The sequence below is a fragment of the Panicum virgatum genome, chromosome 1N (genome assembly GCF_016808335.1).
Source record: "Panicum virgatum strain AP13 chromosome 1N, P.virgatum_v5, whole genome shotgun sequence".
Lineage (NCBI taxonomy): Eukaryota > Viridiplantae > Streptophyta > Magnoliopsida > Poales > Poaceae > Panicum > Panicum virgatum.
Genome location: NC_053145.1, coordinates 30,892,751 through 30,916,216, shown reverse-complemented (window position 1 = coordinate 30,916,216; position 23,466 = coordinate 30,892,751). Strand labels below are relative to the sequence as shown.

The following is a 23,466-nucleotide window of genomic DNA, read 5'->3' as shown; positions in this document are numbered from 1 at the left end:
TTGGTGTACCCTCTGGAAAACTACTTGGATTCATCGTCTGTAACTGGGGAATTGAGGCTAATCCAGAGAAGATCAATGCCATCATGGCCATGGACATTCCAGCTACCATCAAGGACGTCCAGAAGCTTACAGGCTGCATGGCAGTCTTGAATCGATTCTTGTCCAGGCTTGGCGAACGGGGATTACCCTTCTTCAAACTCCTAAAGCGACAAGATAAATTCGAGTGGACTACAAAAGCTGCGGAAGCACTCGAGAATCTCAAGCATCATCTCCAATCACCGCCGATTCTATCAGCTCCACTACCCGGTGAGGAATTACTCCTCTACATCACTGTGACTACCCATGTAGTTAGTACGGCGATAGTAGTCGAACGCCCGGAGAAAGGCCACGCTTACGGTGTTCAGAGACCAGTCTACTTCATCAGCGAAGTACTCTCTGAATCAAAGGTTAGATATCCATCAATTCAGAAACTTCTGTATGAAATTCTAATCACCTTTAGAAAGCTCCGGCATTACTTCAACAAATACAAGATCTCAATCATAACTGACTTCCCATTGGGGGATATACTCCACAAACGGGATGCCACTGGACGAATCTCAAAGTGGGCAGTTGAACTGGGAGCCTTGGAAATCAACTTCAAGCCAAGAACAGCAATCAAGTCACAGGCACTAGTCGACTTCTTGGCTGAATGGCGGGAAAATCAAATTCCAGCACCCCAGAATATTCCAGAGCATTGGGTGATGTACTTCGATGGATCACTCAAGATCGACGGAGGCGGCGCAGGAGTTTTGTTCATCTCCCCCAAGGGAGAACAATTGAAGTCTGTGTTCCAAATCTTGTTCAAGGTCTCCAACAATGAAGCTGAATACGAGGCTGCTACACGGCCTCCGACTAGCAGTATCTCTCGGCATCAAGCGACTACTTGTCTACAGCGATTCTCTACTCGTCGTTCAACAAGTCAATAAAGAATGGGACATCAACAAGGATACAATGGACGCATACGTTGAAGAAATCAGAAAGCTCGAAAACAAGTTCTCAGGATTGGAAATCCACCACGTCGATCGCAACAACAACGTGGGAGCCGATGTCCTCTCCAAACTTGGGTCCACTCGAGCAGCTGTTCCACCAGGAGTTTTCGTCCATGAACTTCACCACCCATCAGTCAAGGAACAAAGCCAACAAACCCCTGACACGGAGGCCCCGGCCACACTCAGAGAAGTGCTGATGATTGAAGAAGATTGGCGGACTCAGTTTATCGACTTCATCAAGGAGTTCGAGCTTCCACCACATGTTGATCCTAAAAGCGCTGAAGCTGCCCGCATCATCAGGCGTAGCAAGGGTTTGGTCCTCGTCGGCGACAACCTATACAAACGCTCTGCTTCAGGATTTCTCATGAAGTGTGTTAACCTTGAAGAAGGCAAAGACATCCTCCGAGAAATACACGAAGGAGTTTGCGGCAATCACGCTGCATCAAGGACACTAGTCGGCAAGGCGTATAGGTCAGGATTCTTCTAGCCAACAGCTATTTCGGATGCAGAAGACTTGGTCAGACAGTGCCCTGGCTGCCAATTCTTCGGCAAGAAGACTCACGTCCCAGCACATAACTTGATAACAATCCCTCCATCATGGCCGTTCGTCTGTTGGAGTTTGGACATGATCGAACCATTAACCGTAGCTCCAGGAGGATTCAATCATGTGCTGGTAGCAGTCGACAAGTTCACCAAGTGGATCGAGTACAAGCCCATTGTCAAGATATCATCCGACAGAGTAGTGGATTTCATATCTGACATTATCCACCGATTTGGCTTTCCTCACACCAATATTACAGATCTCGGCTCCAACTTCACGTCACAACCTTTTTGGGATTTCTGTGACAACTCCTGCATTGAGGTCAAATATGCTTCAATAGCTCATCCTCGAGAAAATGGATAAGTTGAGCGCTTCAATGGTTTAGTACTCGATGGCCTGAAGAAAAGACTCTATGATGGCAACACCAAGAAATGTGGCAAATGGATTCAAGAATTACCTCATGTAGTCTGGGGGCTACGAACCCAGCCTAGCAAAGCAACGGGACAATCTCCTTTCTTTCTTACCTATGGGTCAGAAGCTATACTACCCACTGATATCATGTGGAGATCCCCAAGAGTAGAAGCCTATCAAGAAGGAGAAGCAGATGAAGCTCGACAACTTGAGTTAGATTCAGTCGAAGAGGCCAGAGTCAATGCCTTAACTCAATCGGCTAGGTATCTTCAAGGAGTCAGACGCTATCATGATCGCAACATCCAGCAAAGATCCTTCAACATTGGAGATCTAGTACTTTGCTGGATTCAGGATGAGACAAGACTGCACAAGTTAAATTCTAGATGGGAATGTCCCTTCATCGTAACTAAGGTTACAAGACCAGGTTCATACAGAATCACTGATGCAGATGGCAATGAGGTACCGAATTCCTGGAACATCGAGCACTTGCACAAGTTTTATCCTTGATCCAAGCAGCTTAGTGGTGTTAGTTGATTTCTTTAATAAAGTGAGGATCCTTATTGTCATATCGACTACATTAAAGGCAATCTGACAGCATCACCAGTTCAGGATAAGCTTACACAGTTTTCCATCAGAACAACTACACAAACCGCATCCTTTCCCTTAATATAAGGGCACAACCTACTCGCCTAGCTCGAGAAGGTGAATGGATACCTTTACTAGTTGTCCATCTTGGGTAACTCGACGGAGTTCATCCTAACAGGTCAACTATGAGGAACTCCAGCATTGCTGTAAATGCAAAACTACTCGCTTGCTCGAGTACGTTGTGGATACTACTACATTTTGTCCATCTTGGGCAACCCGACGGGGTTCACCCTAATAGGTCAATCTTAGTAGTTACTCCAGTCTACAAGTTAGACACCTTACTCGCCTCACTCGAGTAAGTTTCGGATATCTTTCTGGCATTTACATCTTGGACAACCCGACGGGGTTCGTACCTAACAGTTTTTCCTTAAGGATTACTCCAGCCCTTGGTTAAATGACACCTTACTCGCCTTGCTCGAGTAAGCCTTGGATATCCCTATGTCATTTACATCTTGGGCAACCCGACGGGGTTCGTACCAAACAGTTTTGTCTTATGGATTACTCCAGTCCTTCGTAAGGACACACTACTCACTTGCTCGAGTAGTTTATGGATACCTTTACAAGTTTCTCAAATCGGGTAGTCTGACGGGACTCACCCTAAATGATTAACTTTAAGGATTACTCCATTCAAGTATTCTACTCGATTAGTTCATATTTATCCTACGGTATCATATCATGCTTCTGAAGACACACCAACAGGATACGAATTATGGACAACGACAAGAATCTAATGAAGATTATAAGAGTTGTTACAAGCAGTCTACTCTGTCATGTTCTTCAGAATTTCCTCCGTAATCACTTCTGATTCCTTACAATACTCTCAGAATTTCTCATAAGAGCAACTGGGAGCTATTCCTTTAGCTATCAGAGCTAAATTAAACAGAGGCAAGTATGACTTGACAACTCCGATCATGTGGGTTAGATAATTCTTGTAAGTAGCCATCATAACATCAAAAAATTTCTGGGGAGCTTCTTCCAAACGCTCCACCAAGGTCTTGCTACTTGACGACTCTTCTTCAGTATCAACCACATCCACAAGAGCTTGAGCTGCTGCTATTAGTCGAGTATGGTCTTCCGGAGAACCTGATGGGAACATATCTCAGAAATTGATATGACAAAGCAAAATCAAGACAAAAGATCGAGTGCTTACAGGCTTGGGCAGTCTGCAATTGCTTCTGAAGCCTGAAATTTTCCTCTGGAAGCTTTGATATTTCTTCTTCAAGGTTCTTAATCTGGCGCTTCATGTCACAAACCTCCAGATGATGATGCTGACTTGCTTCATAAAGTTTGTTCCGAGCAGCAAGGACTTCATCCAGTCGTTTGGCAATCATGGCCTTTTTCTCCTCTAAGATCTTCCGATTATCTACAGTCTTATATAAAGCGCGAGACTTCAAGAAAGATCGATTGGCTACATCCTGAGACATACAAGCCGAATCTGGTCAGACATCAACAACTACTCGACGAAGACAAGTAGCGGCAGAAGACTCACCTTGGTAAATTTAAAGCTCCACTGCATACAATCTGCAAGTTTCTTCATGTTGTCTAGAGACAAAAGTGGATCATCAAATAGTTCCTTTCCCAACTCTTCCTGGGCTGACTGAGGCATAGACTGGAATGGTACCAATCGAACGGAAGGACCTTTTGACCCTTTTGCTCCACTACTCCCAAATCCACCAGCAATGGAGGCTCCTTCAGCAGCCGCAAGAGTATCAGATCTTTCAGGGCTTGGTTCACTTGGATTCTCAGCTGTGTCTGCACTTGGCAAACTGGCAGCCGGGGGGTCTCGATCAACCCAATTACAGGAGATTTGGGGGCTGATTGACTAGTTCCTTGCGAACCACTCGACACCTAGTTGCGGAAGTCTTGGACTTGATCTTTCTCATGCGCCAAAAGATGTTGGATCCTAGCCAAGCAAGATTCTGAATAAGAAAGCTATGGCAAATGGGATACAATCAACAAAATATTATATACTTACTGGCCGGCATCGACAAGAGGAACTTTCCTCTGTAACATTGATCCAGGAGCCACCTTCCATTTCTTGCTATCATCAGAATCAGCATTTACAGAAGTCGGAGGCATACAATACCATGATTTATAATTTTTCTGCAGAAAGAAGCCAATACTTAGTCAGAACATCAAAAATGGTTAACTACAAGTACTCGACATGGTATCCAAAACACGTACCCAGGCATTCTCGGGAGGATTTTATGCCGAGAAGAGTGTTGGAAGCGTCAAAGACTTGTCGAAGTTATCGAGTACTTTGCAGCATCTCTTTATTACTTTAGATTGAGCCATTGGCTCTGAGGACATTCTAGTGGGATCCTGTGTGCCTTCATATCTAAAGGCAGGATGCTTTCGCAACTGGAGAGGCTGCATCCGGCGACTGATAAATGAGAAGACCACATGATCTCCAGTGACTCCCTTCTTCTTAACAATGGCTATTGCACGAAGAATGGCTTCAACTTGCTTGCCACCAGGTCCTTTACTTGACCAGCTTTCTTGGACTTGCGGGGCACCAGCAATCCTTTCTGGAAGTGGAGATTCAAAGTTCCCGACATGGAACCAGAACTTCTTCCATTTGGCTCCCTTATTCACCGGATCATAAGCCAAGTACTCGCTTCGGGTTTCCGGATGGAGTACTAATTCACATCCCCCAACGACTGTGGGATTGGTGGCATTTGGAACAGGAACAAGGAAGAAGAAATGTTGAAAAAGGTGGAAATGGGGAAGAATTCCAAAGAAGGCCTCACAGAAGTGAGTGAAAATTGAAAGATGCAAGATGGATTGGGGAGTGAGATGGTGTAATTGAATTCCCCAAAACTGAAGAAGTCTATAGAAAAATTATGACACGGGAAGAGTGAAACCACGTTCTACAAAATCGCGAAACATAATGGTCTCAAGGGTACCTTCCATGGGGTAATCTTCTCCTTCACAAGCGCGCCACTGGCTTACGCCCTGCTCTTGGAGGAGACCCATACTCTCCAACTCTCGGACCAGTGATTCAGCCATCCTGCTTTTACGCCAACCTGTGGACATATTGGCAATCCTTTCCTCTTCAATCTTGGACTTTCTCTTCTTGGGAGCCATCTCACAGTCACGAGTTCTAGCTCGGGGGCTACGAGAGGGGCTTTTGGATTTTAACTGAGAAGAGGCGAATGTGAATCTGAGTCTGACGGCGGCCAGGAGTTCAAGGGGTAAAACCTTGAAAGTTTTCAACCGTCTTTATACGGTCTTCGGGAGCAATTTTGTGAATATTTTGGATGCCAACGGATTCTTTCCTTCTCAGGGAAGTTTTTAGTTTTTGCCACGAGTTTACATTGATTCTTAAATCTAAATGGAGGGATTTAAATTCAAGACTCGGGGGCTGCGGAATATATGTATCAGAGATTTATTTTTCAATTTTTTTGAAAAATAAAGAAGAAGAAAAAGACTAAAGTGACCCTCAGTCTGATTCTACGATTCAACCTAAGGCTCGGGGGCTACTCCATATGGAGCGCGAGTACTTCGCGCACCATATATGATCAAGATTTCGGGGCTTGAGCACCTCACAGCCTCGAAGAAAATAGAAGTATTTGAAGGACTACTCGATGTATCTGAAGAACCAACCAGAATCAACCAGAAGGATGTTCCGACTATTTGAAGTACTTGAAGACGCCCAGCCAAGTACTCCTGCAGGACTCGGCTACGAAGAGCTCGGGGGCTTGTCAGACCCGGGGCAGCGGGACGGCTTACAGACATAGAATATTATAGAGTAAGGGATAGCTCATGGATATACCTTACCTCCCTTGTAACTACCCAAATAGGCGTAGAACTAGCTGCAGTACAAAGGAAACTACCCGATTGTGTTGTAGTAGGACTCCAACTGTACTCGGCTAGGACTTTCCATGTAACCCTGTCCCCCTGGATATATAAGGGCGGGCAGGGACCCCCTCCAAAGATATCCACACCTAAGGCAATACAAACCACCACACAGGATGTAGGTATTATGCAACTCGCGGCCCGAACCTGTCTAAATTTTTGTGTTCCTTGCACCATCGAGTTCCAGAGCCGTCGATCCCTACCTACAAATCCTACTGCTAAGGGTATCCCTGAGCAGGCATGGCGGTAAACACCGACAGTATGCAAGGATTGAGCTGGGGTTTTCCTAAGCAAGCAGCAACAGTAGCACAAGTATAATGTCCAATTCCTCCAGACTTGGGCCATTCTGGCAGCCCGGACTTCCGGTCTAGTCACACCTCTAGACTAACATAACCCACCAAGGCAGTACGAGAACTCCCACTCCTCGCACCTCAACTGCTATCCAAGCAGGCATATAGACTAGAGGGAGGTAGAAATCCAGTAACACTACTCTAGTTAGTGAAGCCGGATCAAGAATCGTACATGACCGAGTACATGGCTATACGTATAGTTTTACACTCTGTAGAGGTTGTACACCTGGACCCACTCGCCACAAGGATAGCCGGTATCAACATAAACTATCTCCGGAGCACCGGTCTACAGTCACAAAACTAATGGCTATGGCAACCATCCTGCTCTCCCGGTTCTGGGTACGATCTCCCGAGAGAGACCATCCCGAGACTGTGAAGCCTCTCCCTATTGTATCGGGGCTCGTGAGGACCAATACCCCTTCACGCCAATACTGGTCCTCCCCCTGCACTGATCTCTAAGCTCCTACAGTCTTGGTGTCGCGCATAGCTAGCTCGGACCGGAACCGTCCTCATAAGGGATAAGTGGTGTGCATGCTGACATAGGTCCGTCTCCAGGTCCAACTAACTCGATCCTTAATTGCCGAAATGAGCATCTTCGTCACCAGTGCGTCTTCGCCTCAACGGTCCGCAAATGGCACCCATTACAGTTATTGCCCCTCAAACACCTTCCATATACTACCTCGGATCCCGAAGGATCAATTCCACACGGGCAACATTGGTACCTGCCACAAGTACTCGCAGGTGCCAGGAAATTGGGATAGCAGGGAGAAGGTCCTGCACTGGAGAACATCTAGTCCTGTTACCTCTTTTAATGAACTCCTACACCGAACCCGAACGTCGGGGAATACGCTAAACACAACACCGCTGTTACGCCGGACGGACATGGCTGTCACCTCATGCCATCTACCCCAGTCACACCGTGGAGCACGGTCATATCCGAAGGATCCCGTACCCGAGCACCACGCCCATGTATGAGGTCACTACTCTAGTGTTCCCGCATCTCCCACCCTTTGGATGGACAAGTAAAACACTAGAGCAAGCCCGAAAGCACAACAAACCGATATCCATACCCGGATCATCTGGCCTAACCATATTCATCACACAACTCATGATAAACATAAGCATGGATTGATAAACTATCGAAATAGCATGACAACCATGATCAAGCTCTATATTATGAATAGAGTACTGATAGTAAGAATACAAGGCCATACCGAGAGTCGAGGATCGCTCAACGACTCCGAGGACGACTTGGTTCGCTAAAGGAAAACTAGCCTAGCTCCACTACCCTAAACTAAGAGCAAGAGAGAGCCTTGAGAGAGAGTCGGTGTGAAATGGTGTGTGTGTGTGTGTGTTGAGAGGGGGGTTGGGGAAGCCTGTTTATACTGTTGGAGGTCGGTTCCCGCCAAATGCACATATGGAAAGTAATCAGGAGATGTGGCAGCTACTCCTCCCTGAAGTGCACCTGGACAGGATGTAGGCCAGGTTCGGCCGACCCTAGGGGTCGGTCGACCACACCTGTCAGCCCTTTGATCTTATCCTTTGTGTGCTGGCTGACACGTGGATCCTCGTCCTTATCCACTAGTGCATCTTCCTTGGCACCCTCGTTTGCTCTGTCAGGTGGGCCCTCTTTGTAAGGATGTGACGCTGGATGCGATCTTCTGTGTAATTGTGTTGCATCTTCGTCGTGTTTTCCTCTTATTTCACTCTTATTCATCTGAAATCATACAAACTCCAAAATAGCTGTGGAACTAGGTTAGCGATACAAATATGCGAGTAAGGCGTATAGTTTTCCTTTATTATCAAGTCTAGTTGACGGTCAGAATTAGCACTTAACGACCATCAACAACACCCCCAAGCTAGCCCTTTGCTCGTCCCGAGCAATGTTTTAGACTTAGGTTGTTGATCAGGAGTTGCTACAATGTCGCACTCCTGACGTATACCCAAGGCACAACCAAATGCTTCTTACCTTGATTTTGAATAAGTTGGCCTTGTTCTTACCTTTCACCTTACTCCTATGGGGCTTATAGCATCACCTCGCCTTTGGCGATTGTGGGCCAGAATAGTCTTGTAGAGTGCCACTTTCTTACCCCTTTGTTCAACCATCATTCCGGATGTGTTATATAAAATTTTTTAAAAGAAAAGTGTAGTTCCTCAATGTTCCCACGAATCGCTCAAATGTGTATCATTCCTCACCAAGGCCTATTTTTGTTCCTTTCTTTTCCATCCTACTCCTAAGGCTTCTTTTTGGTGGAGCTGTAGGTATGGAGGGTATAAAGGCAAACTTGCTTCTCATATTTTGCTAAGACAAAAACCAGATCAAAAGGAGAAACAAGTCATAAACCTTGATCAAGATGTGCAAGTGTGTGGATATATATTTTTTTGGTGGATGGTGGATGAACTCCGTTGTACGAATCATCTCTCTCTTGTTCCTTTTTCTTTATCCTTGGATAGGGGCTATCTTTCTCGCTCTTTTTTTTCTCTTTTTTTTTTACATTTCTTGTGGGCATGTGGCATAACTTCTTTGGGTATGCACCTTTTATTTCTTATCATGCCGAAGCATGTGGCATACCTTCTTTGGGTATGCATCTTTATTTCTTTTTGCATAGCCCGTATCCTTTGTCTACCTTTATTGAGAGATGTCATACAGTGACATAGAGTTTTTATTTGGTGGACGTATGAGTGGATATATTGCTAACTTCCAGTGTAGAAGTGTAGCATGTGGTAGTGGACGTGTACGTGATCTTGATCATGGGAGTATGAAATGAATCTCACTAAGGGTCACAACAATTTGACAAAGCTCAATGAGTAAACAAGTTGCATATCTAGAAAGGCTTTTCTAACTTGTAACTCATGTGGCTTTGGATAGAAATTTCATATCATCGAGGAACTTTATTTTGTTTTTCTATTTATTAAAAACAAATACTCTAGATATCGAGCATCATGTAGGAGAGGATTATAGAAACTCTACTTAACAATATCATAGCCCACAACTACCTAGACTTGGTTCTGCTTTTTGCTACCCATAAGTTTCAAGCTTAAGGTTTGAACATTAGCCACCAAACTCAAAACTAGGTAGAGCATAAGATTGTAACTAGGCATATGAAAGGAATTGACAGAGTAACTATTCATCATCTCAATATGGAAAACTACACATGCTTACTACACATAATGGAAAGCAAAGTAAATATTTTTGGGGTTTTCTAAGTTTTGCAAATTTTTATCTGATTTTAATTATGCAAATTTTTTATGGATATTCTAGATTTTGCAAATTTTTATGGATTTTTGAGGTTTTGCAAATTTTTATTTTGTTTCATGCAAGGTTATGAAAGCGGTAAAGATAAGGTTTGATACAAGTTACTTCTCATGGGGGTCCTCCCCCAAGCAAGCTTCAGACTCACTGTTGTTGGTTGGGATTAAACCCAGCCCAATGGTAGTAAGCCCTCCACTCCTCCTGTAGCTGCAGCTGTCTCTGCTCCATGTTGTGGATCCTCTCGCCTGTGTGTCGCTGCTAGTCTTGGGTAGATTGGATGTGCTGGCCCGGCGATTCGTCGATGTTATTGGCACGGACGTTCAGCTTGCCTAGCTGCCGAGTAAAAGAGCTGAACCCTCTAAACGAAGCTGAACGCCGGGCGGTAGGTGGAATTCCATTGGAGCTGGAACTGGTGGACCGGCACCCTAGGGATTCCCGTGCCCACTCACGACGAACCACCAGCCTCATGTTGATGTGGAGGCGGTGGTTGTGGCTGCTGCATTTCTTCCCTTCTGGCCCTGCTTCTTGTAGTCCTGCCAGGTAAACCAGAAACATTATGCCGATGGGCTGCCTCTTGTGGAACAAGAGGTATGGTTAGCGAATGTCAGTTATACAAATGATACCCCATGTTTGGCAACGTGATTTGCATAACCCAGGGAAAAGAAAACCAAGGAATCATTCGGGCCTTTCTTGAGTGTGTGGCCTTGAACCAAATAAAATTCATCGATCAAGACACAGTCATCCTCAATGAAAGGAATGGGGTTCCCCTCTAAGATGCCCATGTTCGATACGATGCGTGTAACCAAAGAAGTGCACTCAATAGGACCCATCATCCTGAAATTTGTAAGCCATTGCCTAACCATTGCTTTTGCGGGGGAGACTCAGATCTTGTTGACCATGGCACATACTATCATCAACTCATCGTTCCGCACTGGCCGTGAGTCATCTCTTGGAAAGAGAGTGATGGCCACCCACTTGTGTATTAAATGAAGAGTTGGATTCTGAATGTCATTGCACCGAGGTGCAAACTTGCCATGAACAACTTGACCCGAAATTAATCCCCAAAACTCATGTCGATTAAAACCGCAGTAAGATTTTTCAAGGAAAACTGGCAAACAGTCACTAAAACCAAGGAGGTGGCTGAAATCTTGCCAAGCATAGTAGTATTCGTTCCCAAAGAATCGGAAACGAACACCCTTAGCTTCCTCCCGCAACATGCAAAGAAACTGGATGGTGAGAAGATTAGAGCCATTCTCATCAACGGGCACAAAGCCTTCCCATCCAACCGGATGCCAAACTTTAGCGAAGTCAATGTCCATACCTATTTTCTCAAGGAGGTCTGGGTCGAAGTCTTTGGTATGACCAAAGCTTCGACGCTTGAGCATGGCGTAGGCTTGACATTGGCGATCATCGCACAAGTCGAGGTACGGTGCGTCTTCATCATCAATCTCCATGTCCTCGGCTTGCGGTTCTGCAGCTTGCTCCTCCATTGCGTATTCTTGTTCGTCTTGTTCATAGTCCATCGTTCTTGGTGTCGGTGTAGGTTCGGGAGAATGACGGGAGCTCGACCCACCTCACGAACGGGATGAGCTTGACCCCGTAATCTTCTTAAGGGCTCCGGAAATCTTTCGTCCTAAACCCTTCATGTTTGCAACATGAATGAACCAAGAACAACTTGATTCGGGTTACGTTAATAAAATGAAAATGAAATTCTTACCCGAAAGTTGCTCCTCCAAGTTTATTCTTGCAGTAAAGAAATGAGAAAGAGAGATTTCTTGAAGTCAAACTTGAGCCAAAATCTAATGAAAACCCGAGCAAGAATTTGTGAGAGGAAGTGAGAGTGAGAGAGTGAGCATGAGAGCTTCACACCCCCTTCTCGACCTCTATTTAAAGACCAACTTCAACATGCATGGAAGGAGAGGCCGGCCACAACGATCATGGAGCCATTGGAGAAGGTGGGGCCCAAGAGCCATTGGCCCTAGGTCGGCCGGCCCATGGTGGGCCCCCTGGTGCCCCCGTTTGGCCAGATTCCTTTTTAACGGTCATATGCTTTGAAAATCTGGTGCATCTTCAGAAGTTTGCTCGAAAAGATATTCAAGATGATTTTCAAAGGATTTTGAAACTCAAAAAATATTTTTGGTATTTTTGAGAAAAGGAAAAAAGTACTAGGAAAATTCCAGCAAGCAGAAAAATATTTTTGTCCTTTTTGTTTTTAAATCATGTAGTGGAGAAAATTTGAAAAGGTGGAAAAAATAGCAGAAAAATAAATATGAGGTAAGTACCATTTACCTTTGGCGAGGACGCGTCGTTTAGAGTTCGACATGCACGACTTTTCTCTGTGTTACTTACCAACGTTCGGCCTGTCCTATAGAATTGGACAAAACAGTACTCTCAACCTTCCACCACACCTTCGTTGATCTTCTTTTCCTTCTGGATGTCGTCAGTCCTGGTTTCGGCTGGGGGAGTGGTTCACCCCAGAGTGCCTGCCCTGCACTATCCTGATGAATCAGGGAGTGCTGCTCTTCCCTATGTCTGAACCTGAAGAACATATCCTGCTTTCCAACGCGAAATCAGATTTCTCCTCTTCCGACATCGCTCCTTGCCTTGGCGGCCCACAGGAATGGTCGCCCAAGAATGAGCTGCATTTCGAGGTCGCCCTCCATATCCATTACCATAAAGTCAGCAAGGATGAAGGAACCATTAACTCGTACAAGCATATTTTTGACTATCCCTTCGTGATATCGAGTTGACGAATCTGCAAGTTGCACGAGCATAGACATTGGGGAAAGAGTAGGGTACTGAAGTTCTTCGAAGATTACCTTGGGCATTATGTTTACGCTTGACCCCAAATCGCAAAGGCAGTGCTCATAGTGTTTATCGTAGATTGAGCAGCTGATCATGGGGACCCCTGGATCTTCTTGCACTGCTGCCACCAGGCCATCCAAAAAATTGTTCTTTGGGAGAATGTGCCTACCTGCATGGTTAGTGTGTGCTGACCGCTGGGACGGGTTACCCCATCCAGTGGACACCATGCTGACATTTTCAACGGGACCCTTGGGTTGCCCCGGGATCTTCCCACTTTCAACAGCAGGTAAAGATGCAGCAATGCAGGTAAAGATGCAGCAATTTGTGCAAGCTGAGTTTCTATCATTTTATTGAAACTTAACTGATTTTTAATAGTTGAAGACAAAGTTTCAATTTTCACATTTAAATTTTCCAGGGTTTTATCATTGGCCAAGAGCTTTTTATTTATATTTTCATTAATTTTAACATGGCCAAGAACAAGTTCTCTCAAGGGAGGTTGGTTCGAATTAAAATTCGAATTAAAAGAAGAGTTGTGGTTATTACCTCATTGAAATGGTGGACGGGGCTGATTCCACCCCTGGCCTCCTTGTGGTGGACGATACCTGTTGTTGTTGTTGAGGTACACGCAGTCTTCACGGGTCTCGAGGCAGTCGTTCCCCGAGTGTCCATCATTGCCACAGACTTCGCCGTCAAGTGCGAACTCATGGCTTGGGCGTAGTTTTCACTATGTTTCTTGAATTCGGCCTTTTCGTTGAGATGCTTCAGTAGGAGGTCCAGCTTGGCAACCATCATATCCATCTCCTTGACGGTATGTGAGCCTTTTGTCGGGGTTGGAGTCGTTCGTCGCTCCACCCCTGATTGGAGACCATTTTCTCAACCAAAGCTTTGGCTTTCGTGATGGTCATGTCGAGAAAAGCTCCTCTGACAGAAGCGTCGATATGGGCTCGTGATGTCGTTGTTAGCCCATAGTGGAAGCTTTAGAGGCGAGCCATTCATCCATCCCATGATGAGGACAGGCTGAAATGTATTCTTGCAGCCTTTCTCAAGCTTCTGGGATGGATTCCATCCCTATCTACTGGAAACTTGAAATCTTCCCGCGCAGGGCATTTGTCTTGCCCAGCATGAAGAACTTTGCGAGGAACGCCTTGGAGCATTTGTCCCAGGTGTCGATGTCCTTTTCCTTTTAGAATCACTGTTTCGCCTTCCCCAGCAGGGAAAAGGGAAACAGCCTTAGCTTGATAACATTGGCGGCGACACCCCTTATCACCATGGTGTCGCAGAGCTCCAGAAAGTCTTGCAAATGTGCGTTAGCGTCCTCATACAGCTTGCCACAAAATAGGCTAGCCTACATCATGTTGATGAGGCTGGACTTGAGTTCAAAGTTCACGTCCCCATTGTTAATGTTGGCTCTAGTAGCCACATTGGCGGCAGAGGGGACGGAGAACTCGCGGAGAGTCTTCTCAGCCATAGCCTCACGAATAGTTGGTGCCTCTGAACTGGGTTTCTTTACCGGAAGAGTAGCGGGAGGAGGAACAACGCGAGATCATGACCTTCTCACAAGCTTCTCTGAATTTTCTGTGTAGTTTTCCGGCAGGGAGAAACTGGTCATACACTACCCCTGTCTTCTTTCAAATCAAAAATAAAAGAAGACCTAGAGTGCATTAGCCTGAAAGAGTAGTGACTATATCTTGAGTACGAAACCTAGATTAATATCAGCACAATAACTTTGTTCACATGCCATCCCCGGCAGCTGTGCCAGAAATGCTTGTTGGCATTTCTTAACGTCGCCACTAGGAGGGGTTAGTTCCCAGTAACGGTGCCAGAAATGCGTGTTGACTTTCCCTAGCGTAATCACCAGGGACGGGGGTGTTAAGCCCATCCCTAGCAACTGCACCAAGGATTGCCACTCTCATGGTATAATCTATACGATTATAGATGGGATCCGCAAGCGCATAGATATACCATTGTATTATTTCACCCGGAGAGTAAGGGTATCGTTAATTATATTTTCCCAAAGGATGGCAGTGGCAAAGGTACTGTGCTTAATATTAATCATGACATTGTTACACATCCAGCACCCAAGGAAGAAAGAAGATAAAGAAGGGGTAAGCCATGATAAAGAAGATAAATCAGGGAAATGTGACATGATCACACATCCAGCACCCAAGGAAGAAAGAAAGAAAGAACAAAAGAACAATCTACACTACTACAGGACATGGATATAGTAACATCAACTTGTGTTACTATAGGTTAATAAATGTGTTACTAGGTCTCCTTGTAACACATCTTATTAGTGTTCCTATTCTTGATGTTACTATGGTTTCATTGTGTAACATATTTCTTTAACTCTAGTAACACTTCTATATTGTGTCAGTAACACTTCATGAGACCACAGTTCAGAATAATAAGAACACGGTTTGTAACAAATATTTTATCTATTGTAACACATTCAAGTTTTTCAAAAAAATATTATTATACACCTGCATATGGTATATAATGCTCATACGATTTTTTTGGGAATATGATACATTTTAAAATCACACAAACCACAAATTTGAATAATCATTGGAAGTTGTATTGATTGTGGGAGGAAACAATAATATTACTCATCACATGATGTGTACATAATGACACGATTCTAGAGAGAAAATGTACATATATAGTAATGGAGGGTACATGCTGTCTCTGTACTATATTTTTGAAAAGGATGTCTGTACTATTAGATATGCTATGGGTGCCTTTGCCATGGCTCCAATGGGCTTCGGCTCCACCTAACAATGCTACTGTAGCACAGCTAGCTGTTCACTGGAGTCTTTTCTCTCTCTCTCCACTCCCGCCCCCCTCACAAAACCACAAGGAGCCGGCGGAGGCTCAGGGCCGTTTGGAGACCGGCCAAAGGGGCTCTATATGCGATTTAGTAATTTTGTAATCCATTCATGATCCATTGTTGGCCCATAAAATATATGAATTCAAGCATTGATCATTTCAACCTGCATAGAGAAAGCAAGTTGTAACATTGATCATTTCAACTTACATATATATAGCTAGGAAGTATATCAACAAGGAATAAAATAATACTACATTTGGATCAAGAAACAAATTATATCACTGTATGGCCACTTAAGTCTAGGAACTATTTCTAAGTTTTTACTGCTAAATCAAAATCATACGGAGATGGTGATGGAGTACATCACATTTTCTTATTTGTAATTCATGATATATAACTTGTGCTTTGGCTATCCAGCATCAAGTGTTGTTCCTATCATGTAATCATAGAAACACATGGACAAAATAATGAGAAATACTCTTTGGAACCACATAACGAATTATTCTTCATTCTGGTGATTAAAATCACATTGCTTTAATATTTCCAATATCAAGTCTAAAAAGACTAGGATCTGAATGGGACTAGATTTTACAATGACATAATTAAATAGAATTTACCTGAACACATATAAGCTCTTTGTAAACCTTTAAATTATTCATCCATTAGATCAACAAGATCACTGCATACAAAGTCCAAATACCTATCAGTGTACACAGCCAAGAAGGCATACTAGAAAAAAAATCAAGTCTATCTGCGTTTTCAATTCATATATCTGGCATAAAAGAATACATAAGGGCCTTAAAAACGCTTCAGTATAACAGTATAAACATGAATCAAAAACAAGGTTAAAGAAAGTTAGGACAAATCTGTAACCAGGTTAGTTCAGTCTGATATAGTAGTAGCTTATACAAAATATAGACAGTATCGTATTTCAAGAAGTCCCTTGTTCCTGGAATAGTTGAAACTGTAGTGTACACAAAGATGCTACATGTTCCTAAAAAACTGAATAAGTACTAACAATAATTGCACGGGGATAACAGCAATTATATTGCCAAAAAAGATACACAAAAAGAAGCTTATAGATAATGCCAAACATTATGGGATCAGGACAACTTTGTGATTTTCTCAATATTTTTTTACCAGTGGGAAGCAAACCATTTGCCCTCAACTCTGTAGAAATGCAGAGTACCTGACCATGCACTTCTAATCTTCTGCTGCGTCATGTCACCACAGCGGTGAATTCCCATTGAGATTAGGACTATTACCACTCTGCAGTTCCTAATTATTGCGAACAAATTATAATGGAAACTGAAATATAAATTGCTGATAAGGGTCTAATCTCGGGAATACTCTTCATCACCTTCAATCAGATCCAGGCAGGGCAGCAGCTTCAATCAGATCAAGGCAGGGCAATAGCTTCAATCTGATCCAATCTGAAAAGCATGGCACAGTGGATCTAGCACAGGGCACTGGAGAGTGGAGAACCATCCCGCAGGGATGGGGGACATGTATCTGAGGGAGGCGGTGGAGGTGGGGAGTGCCAGCAGGAGAGGGCTAGACATGTCGTACACAGACAAACATCAAGTAAAAAAAACAAGAAGAAAAATCTAGACATCTACCATCCAAGGGTGGTCTGATGGTTATCCCTGCATTGTTATAGATTTGGTCAAATTCTGCATATTGTGATTCTGCTCCTCCAAATTCCGGAACCCCTGGAGGGCGAAAAGATTCAATCCAATAATTAGCGGGACCCCCACGAATGAAGTCGGCACCCTGCAGGTTCCCAGTTACAGTTAGACTTAGGATTGCCTGTCAGGGGAATAATAAGGGCAGCATTCGGAATAACTCTTGCCCTGCTGATCTTGTTTGAACTCATTCTCTGAACCATGGATGGCTGACAAGGGAGGAGCTGTGCCAAAATCAGACGTGGATAGAACACTGATCTAGCCAGGAAGTTCCTTAATGGACTGCAAAAAATGCAGGATGTTTTTATGGAGAAAGTTGTGTTGATGTAAAATGTAACCTATTAATGCATTCGAATGTTAACCACTGCAGAATATTATAGATCCAATCTTTATTCATATATCAACAGAACATGAAGCCATAAGTAGGTCCATCAGAAATTATCACATAGTGTTGTACTATTGTTTACTGAGTACTTAATTTGGGAAATTGAACATCTTGTCAATTGAAGCAAAAATGAGCTGTTTCATTTCATCCCTTGGCAATAGAAAAGGATTAGAGTAGAAAACTACATCATACTTGATACATGATCTCACCGAGGTGTACTGGCAATTTCAGTTCCAGCTAAAAAGAAAAATTCACCACTCAATCAGAGCCAAGTATTCCTTTTGAACTCTTGTAATTTCGTTACTATGCGGAAATGAAATCATGGGTATAGCCCAGGGTGGAAAAAAATCAGAGCCAAGTAGCAGTGGAACACAAAGATCAGTAATTTTACTCAGAATTGGACACATCTAGTAGAGTGGGGTGGTTATTTACTCAGCCTTTCACAACCAGGAGTGTCAATAGAAAAAGGGCAATTGTCCATATGCTTATCAATAGAAATATGAATGGTTACTTACTTTGCTGCATGGGCAGGTGTGTCATTTTCCAGGTCATACATATCCTCATCCCAATCTATGAACTTTGCATACAGACTTTTGACAAAGTCCAAAGAAACCTACAAGACATAAAAAAAACTTACATGTGAGCAGTAAGAGCTTCACATGGTTTGACTAAAAATTAGTGTATCTACCACCCAATGTTTCCCTCTAGCATTGCGGCATTGCCTACTGAAGAAAAGAGAAACATGTAGCATTGCAAGCATATTACATTACAGATCAAAGGAAAAAAAATAGGCACAAACCAATCCATCTTCACGGGTTAGCTGGTACGAGGTGAGTGGATTCCCTGGTGCTCAGAAAAACTCGAGCACCAACATATAAGGAGAACAAGAATCATTCAATTTCTATCAGGAAATTGACACATCGAGCTTCTTTGCAAATACCTCTGGATTTCGTGCTTCAAAACGAGAGGATCTAGGGAAGGGGTTGAGGGAGGAGAGCTTAGAGCTTACCTCAAGGATGGGGCACAGTCGCTTGGGAGTCACTGTCAGGGGGGAAGCGGCAGCGAAGATGGCGCCATGGTGGAGATGAAGCAGCGCCCGACCCAGGGAGCCGCGAACCAACGGCGGCGGCGGCGGCGCCCCGCCCAGGGGAGAGACGAGCCAGTGGCGGCGCCGCCCGTCCCTGGGGAGCCGTGAACCGGCTGCGGCGGCGCCCGCCCCAGGGGAGCCGCAGACAACGACGGGAGACGGAGGCGTGGGACAGAAATCAGCCTGTTTAAGGTTTTTTCTTTTTCATTTTTTGGCATCATTATTACGAAGTAACACAAGAAATTAATTATTTTATATATATCAACTTATTATATATATATATGAGAATATATATATATATATGAGAATATATATATATATATATATGAGACTATACATATAAGTTGTCTTGTAGTCACAAAGACTTGATTTAGAGGTAAGGTATTTGAGTGCAAGCCGTGTGGCCTTGGTTCAAATGTCCATGCTTTTTCCCCATCTTAGCTCGTCATGTTTTACAACTTATTTGTTCTTATTTGTTTTAATTATATGTAAATTCAAATTAAGACTTAACATAATTTATTTATGTAAAGCTATTATAGATTTGTGACACTTGCTAGATGTCATGGAAAAATAATAGCATTCGTCACTAATATGCCATTGCAACAATTTATTAGGATTTGTGAGTGGTCTTAGTGACGAACATCTTATTTTTGTCACTAAACCATACTAGCCGTTGAGCCGTCGGTAGCGAAGCCCTAGGATCCTCGTTCTCTTGGTTGTGCGCCTGCAGGAACCCTCGCCGCTTCGCCGCCGTAGCCCACAGCCGCCGTCGCCGCTCCCCTGTCCTAGCGCCGCCGTGCCTAGTGCGCGGCCACGCCGTGGCATCGGGTGAATCCGATGCCCGCGCGCGTGCGCACAGCCACAGCCACAGCCAAGCCGCCAAGGCGACGCCTTTGCTCGCCGTGGTTGGACCCTCGCTGATTCGCCCCGCCGGCGTGCCATGGCGCCGCCGCGTAGGCCACTTGCCTTGCCCCGTTCCGCCGCGCACGGGCCCGCCATGGCCTCGCCTGGCGACCTCCGTGCGCGTGCACATACACGGGAGCCCGAGGGAAGGCTTCTGCACGCCTTGGCGCTGCTAATCGCCGCCGTCGCCTGACCGTGACGCCGGCGGCCCGCCATGGCCACGCCACGGCCTCGACAGCGTGCGCGCGCATGAGACCGCCCCTGCGGCCCTTCCTTGGACATGTGCATGCGTGCCGGAGCCAAGGCGAAGCCTTTACTCGCTGGAGGCACTGGCACCGCCGCCGCTGTTGCCCTTGGCCACCACCGCCGTCGCGCCGAGTCTCGCCGGAGGCCTGCGCTGCACACACAAGACACGCACAAGCACACACGCGCTGGAGTTCACACCGGATCAAGAAGAAGCCGCGCGGGATCCCGGAGACGTCAACACGTGGGCCCAAGCTGTCAGCCGCGGAAAAGAAAAGAGAAAGGAGAAGAGAAGGAGTCAGGCCGAGTTCGGCCCAGGGAGCCCAAGAAGGAAGGAAGCCCATGAAGATTTTCGGCCCGACGACGCGCGCTTAGCTTTTTCTTTTTCTTTTGCACGGCACTGACACGCGGGTCCCACCTGTCGGTGCGACCCGCTGACTGACCGGTGGGCCCCCTGAGACCGACGACCGTTGACCGGGTCAGCATTGACCTGGTCAACATTGACGTCAGCATTGACCTGGTCAACACTGACGTCAGCATGGGCCATGCTGACGTCAGCACAATCGCCCCCCCGGATGACGTCATGCTGACGTCAGCATGCCACGTGGCATGCCTAGAGGCTGCCACGTGTCACTGATTTTCTTTTATGTTTTCCGATAATCTTTATTTAATTCCAGAAATGCTTTTAGGCTTAGAAAATTGATAATAAATCAACCGTAGCTCCGAAAATTATGAAACCAGTTTCATAATTTTTCTAAAATCATGGTCTAGTGTTAGAATAGGTTTTGGTGTGATTTGGATCTTATTTGAATACTTTTGTGCACTTTTGCACTTTGGCCCCCTTAGTAATTCGTAATTACGAATAGGCCCTTAGCGAGGAGGAGCTGATCGACGCCCCGGACGCCCAGGGGACCCAGGAGGACGTCCCGGACAAAGAGAAGACTCTGAAGGCCTAGGACGACTATGAGAAGTCTCAGGTTCACGCCCATCTATGATTTGTTTACCTATTAGACATTGCTTTGCTAGAACTGCTATCGCTTTATTACTGTTATGAGATGAACCTGCATAGCCAATTGTGTGCCCTTATTCCTTGAACTCCTAATATAAACCATGTTTGAATGGTTGATATGCTTGCATGTGTATGTGTGGGATTTCCTCGTGATATGATAGTCTTGGCGTGAGGGGTGTGTGTTGGGCACACCCTGCGAGCACCTGTTGCGGGTGCATGTTTGTGTCATTGGACACGATTAGACTCTGGAGGTGTTTTGGGGGCCTTACCTGTAATGGGTGCTAGTCGCGGACCACTGTGGCGGATACGCATGAGGACGGAGATGCTCGCCCCGGCATATAAGGAATCGGTTGGTGTAACTATGATTAGTGGGACTTTGTGAGCGTGCACACCACTTATCCACTATGCGGGTGGATCCTATTCGCACACCTGACGTTCCCCGATTCGCGGGATTCATGGGAATCCTATTCTAGATGGCTTCACAGTCCCGGGGCGACCTCTTGCGAGAGAACGCGCCCAAACCCGGGAAAGCAGGATGGTGCCATGGCTGCTAGTTCTTGTTCTCAGTAGACCGGTGTCTCGATGTCAGTCGGCTGGCCTCCGGCTGGCAGCGATTCGAGTGGGTACAGGTGTACAACCCCTGCAGGGTGAAAACTATATGTATAGCCGTGTACTCGGTCATGTACATTCCTACTCTTGTGTTACTTCCATTAGTTAGTGTGACATGATACTTTTCTACCTCCCTCTAGCCTACTTTCCTGCTTGGATAGCAGCTGAGGTGCGAGGAGAGGGAGTTCTCGCATCGACTTGGTTATCAGGGACTTGGGTGAGTCTCGGAGGTGTGAGTTGACCGGGAGTCCGGGATTCCAGAATGGCCCGCGTCAGGTGACTTGGCAGATGCTATACTTTGTTGATGCTACGCATAGGAAACCCTAGCCTTGTCCGTTGACTATTTCTTATACCATAATGCATCCACTTAAAGCTTGCATACGGATGGTCACGTGAACCTATCCCGTCCTTGGGGATAGTTTGGTAGATGCAGGATCCGACTCGAAGATCGATGATGACTTTGAAGGAAGGACTAAGGACGACTCGTGCTTCGCTCAAGTTTGCCTGTGGATGAAAGAAGACGTCAAGATGAAGGATGCCCCAGAAGTCTAGCTACCGCTTCCGTTTTCTGGTTGTTCCCTTTTAGCCCAATGGGCTTGTACCAGATGATTTCGTACCTCAATCCACTGGATTATGTAATAATTAAACCTTTGTTGTGTTTTATCGTGAAGTATGACTGTGATATGTAATTGAAATGAGTTATGTATGTGATAGCTACTGATCCAGGGACTATCATGACGATACAGGGAGACGGGTTGTCCGTTCGACAATCCGGTTCGTTTCAGTTGGTATCAGAGCCATACTTGACCGTAGCACGAGCTATAGCAATGGTCGTTAGATTTAGGACTCTCTAAATGCTTTCGTCTACTTTATATACCCCCTTGAACTATAAGTCCTATCTTTCTTATTCTTTTCCTCACTTCCGACTCATTCTCTTACCTGTGCTTATCGAACTTCTCACGAAGCCCTTAGGATGAGATCGAGACGATCTCGTCGACAGACAAGTGACCCTGAGTTCCTTAAAGTATAGACTACCCTTTCAAAGAAGTCCGTGCACTAATAGCTGTGCGAAATAGTCTTCATAGGATGTTTGGTTGCTTGAGTGCCTGATTCTTGATTGGATTTTGTCTGTTTCTATGGTTCTTACTACTGAGTGTAGGTTTTAGAATGTGTGCCCTTTCTGGTGAGTGACGTACGTTAAACAGTACATCCTTTCGTCAATCCTTTGTAGAAGATGTCAGATCAGAGAATCAGCCGCTTGATGGCACGTTTCGAGGAAACCGCTCAAGAGGATGCTACCGGCGCAGCACCCAGACGTGCTCAGGTACCTATTCCACCCCCGGAGCAAAGCAGGGGGGCAGACCTGTCTGCTGGAGCTCCTAACAGTCCTAATGAACAGGTGGACGAAAGAGAAGATGAGGAAGAAATCAACAGAGAAGACGATGATGAAGTCAACATGGAGATCAATGCAGATCCACCACTGCCACCGGACATCACTGAGAGCATAGTTGCATAGACTCAGTTACTTCGGTGCCTGACCGAGGCGACCGAGCAGCAGATCAATGTGGATCATCACCCAGACCTACAAGCAGAGAGTCTACCTCGCAAGATCGAGATGTTTATTCGTCTGAAGCCACCAACCTTCAGCTACTCTCAGGATCCTTTGGACGCCGACGATTGGCTAAGAGTGATTGAGTCCAAGCTGGATTTGACAGACTGCACCGACAAGGAGTGCGTTGCACTCGCAGTACACCAACTCGAAGGAACCGCCAGATCTTGGTGGGACAGTTACTATAACTCTCACGCCAACCCAGCGAGCATCACTTG

The 23,466-nt window shown here is 45.3% G+C and overlaps 1 protein-coding gene and 1 non-coding gene across 2 annotated transcripts; one reads left to right on the top strand and one right to left on the bottom strand.

The window, feature by feature from the left end:
* Positions 1–13,889: 13,889 nt before the first annotated feature.
* On the top strand, positions 13,890–13,996 carry LOC120657797. Its single transcript, XR_005668333.1, has one exon. It is a non-coding gene; the product is annotated as a small nucleolar RNA R71 (small nucleolar RNA).
* A 1,448-nt stretch (positions 13,997–15,444) lies between these two features.
* Positions 15,445–20,568, bottom strand: LOC120653448. The gene is made up of 5 exons (XM_039931199.1): positions 20,440–20,568; positions 18,798–19,058; positions 18,304–18,401; positions 16,336–16,397; positions 15,445–15,881 (listed from the first exon to the last, which is right to left on the bottom strand). The coding sequence occupies exons 1-4, from the start codon at positions 20,566–20,568 to the stop codon at positions 16,370–16,372; spliced, it is 516 nt and encodes a 171-aa protein (XP_039787133.1). The 3' UTR covers positions 15,445–15,881; positions 16,336–16,369.
* Between the last annotated feature and the right edge of the window lie 2,898 nt (positions 20,569–23,466).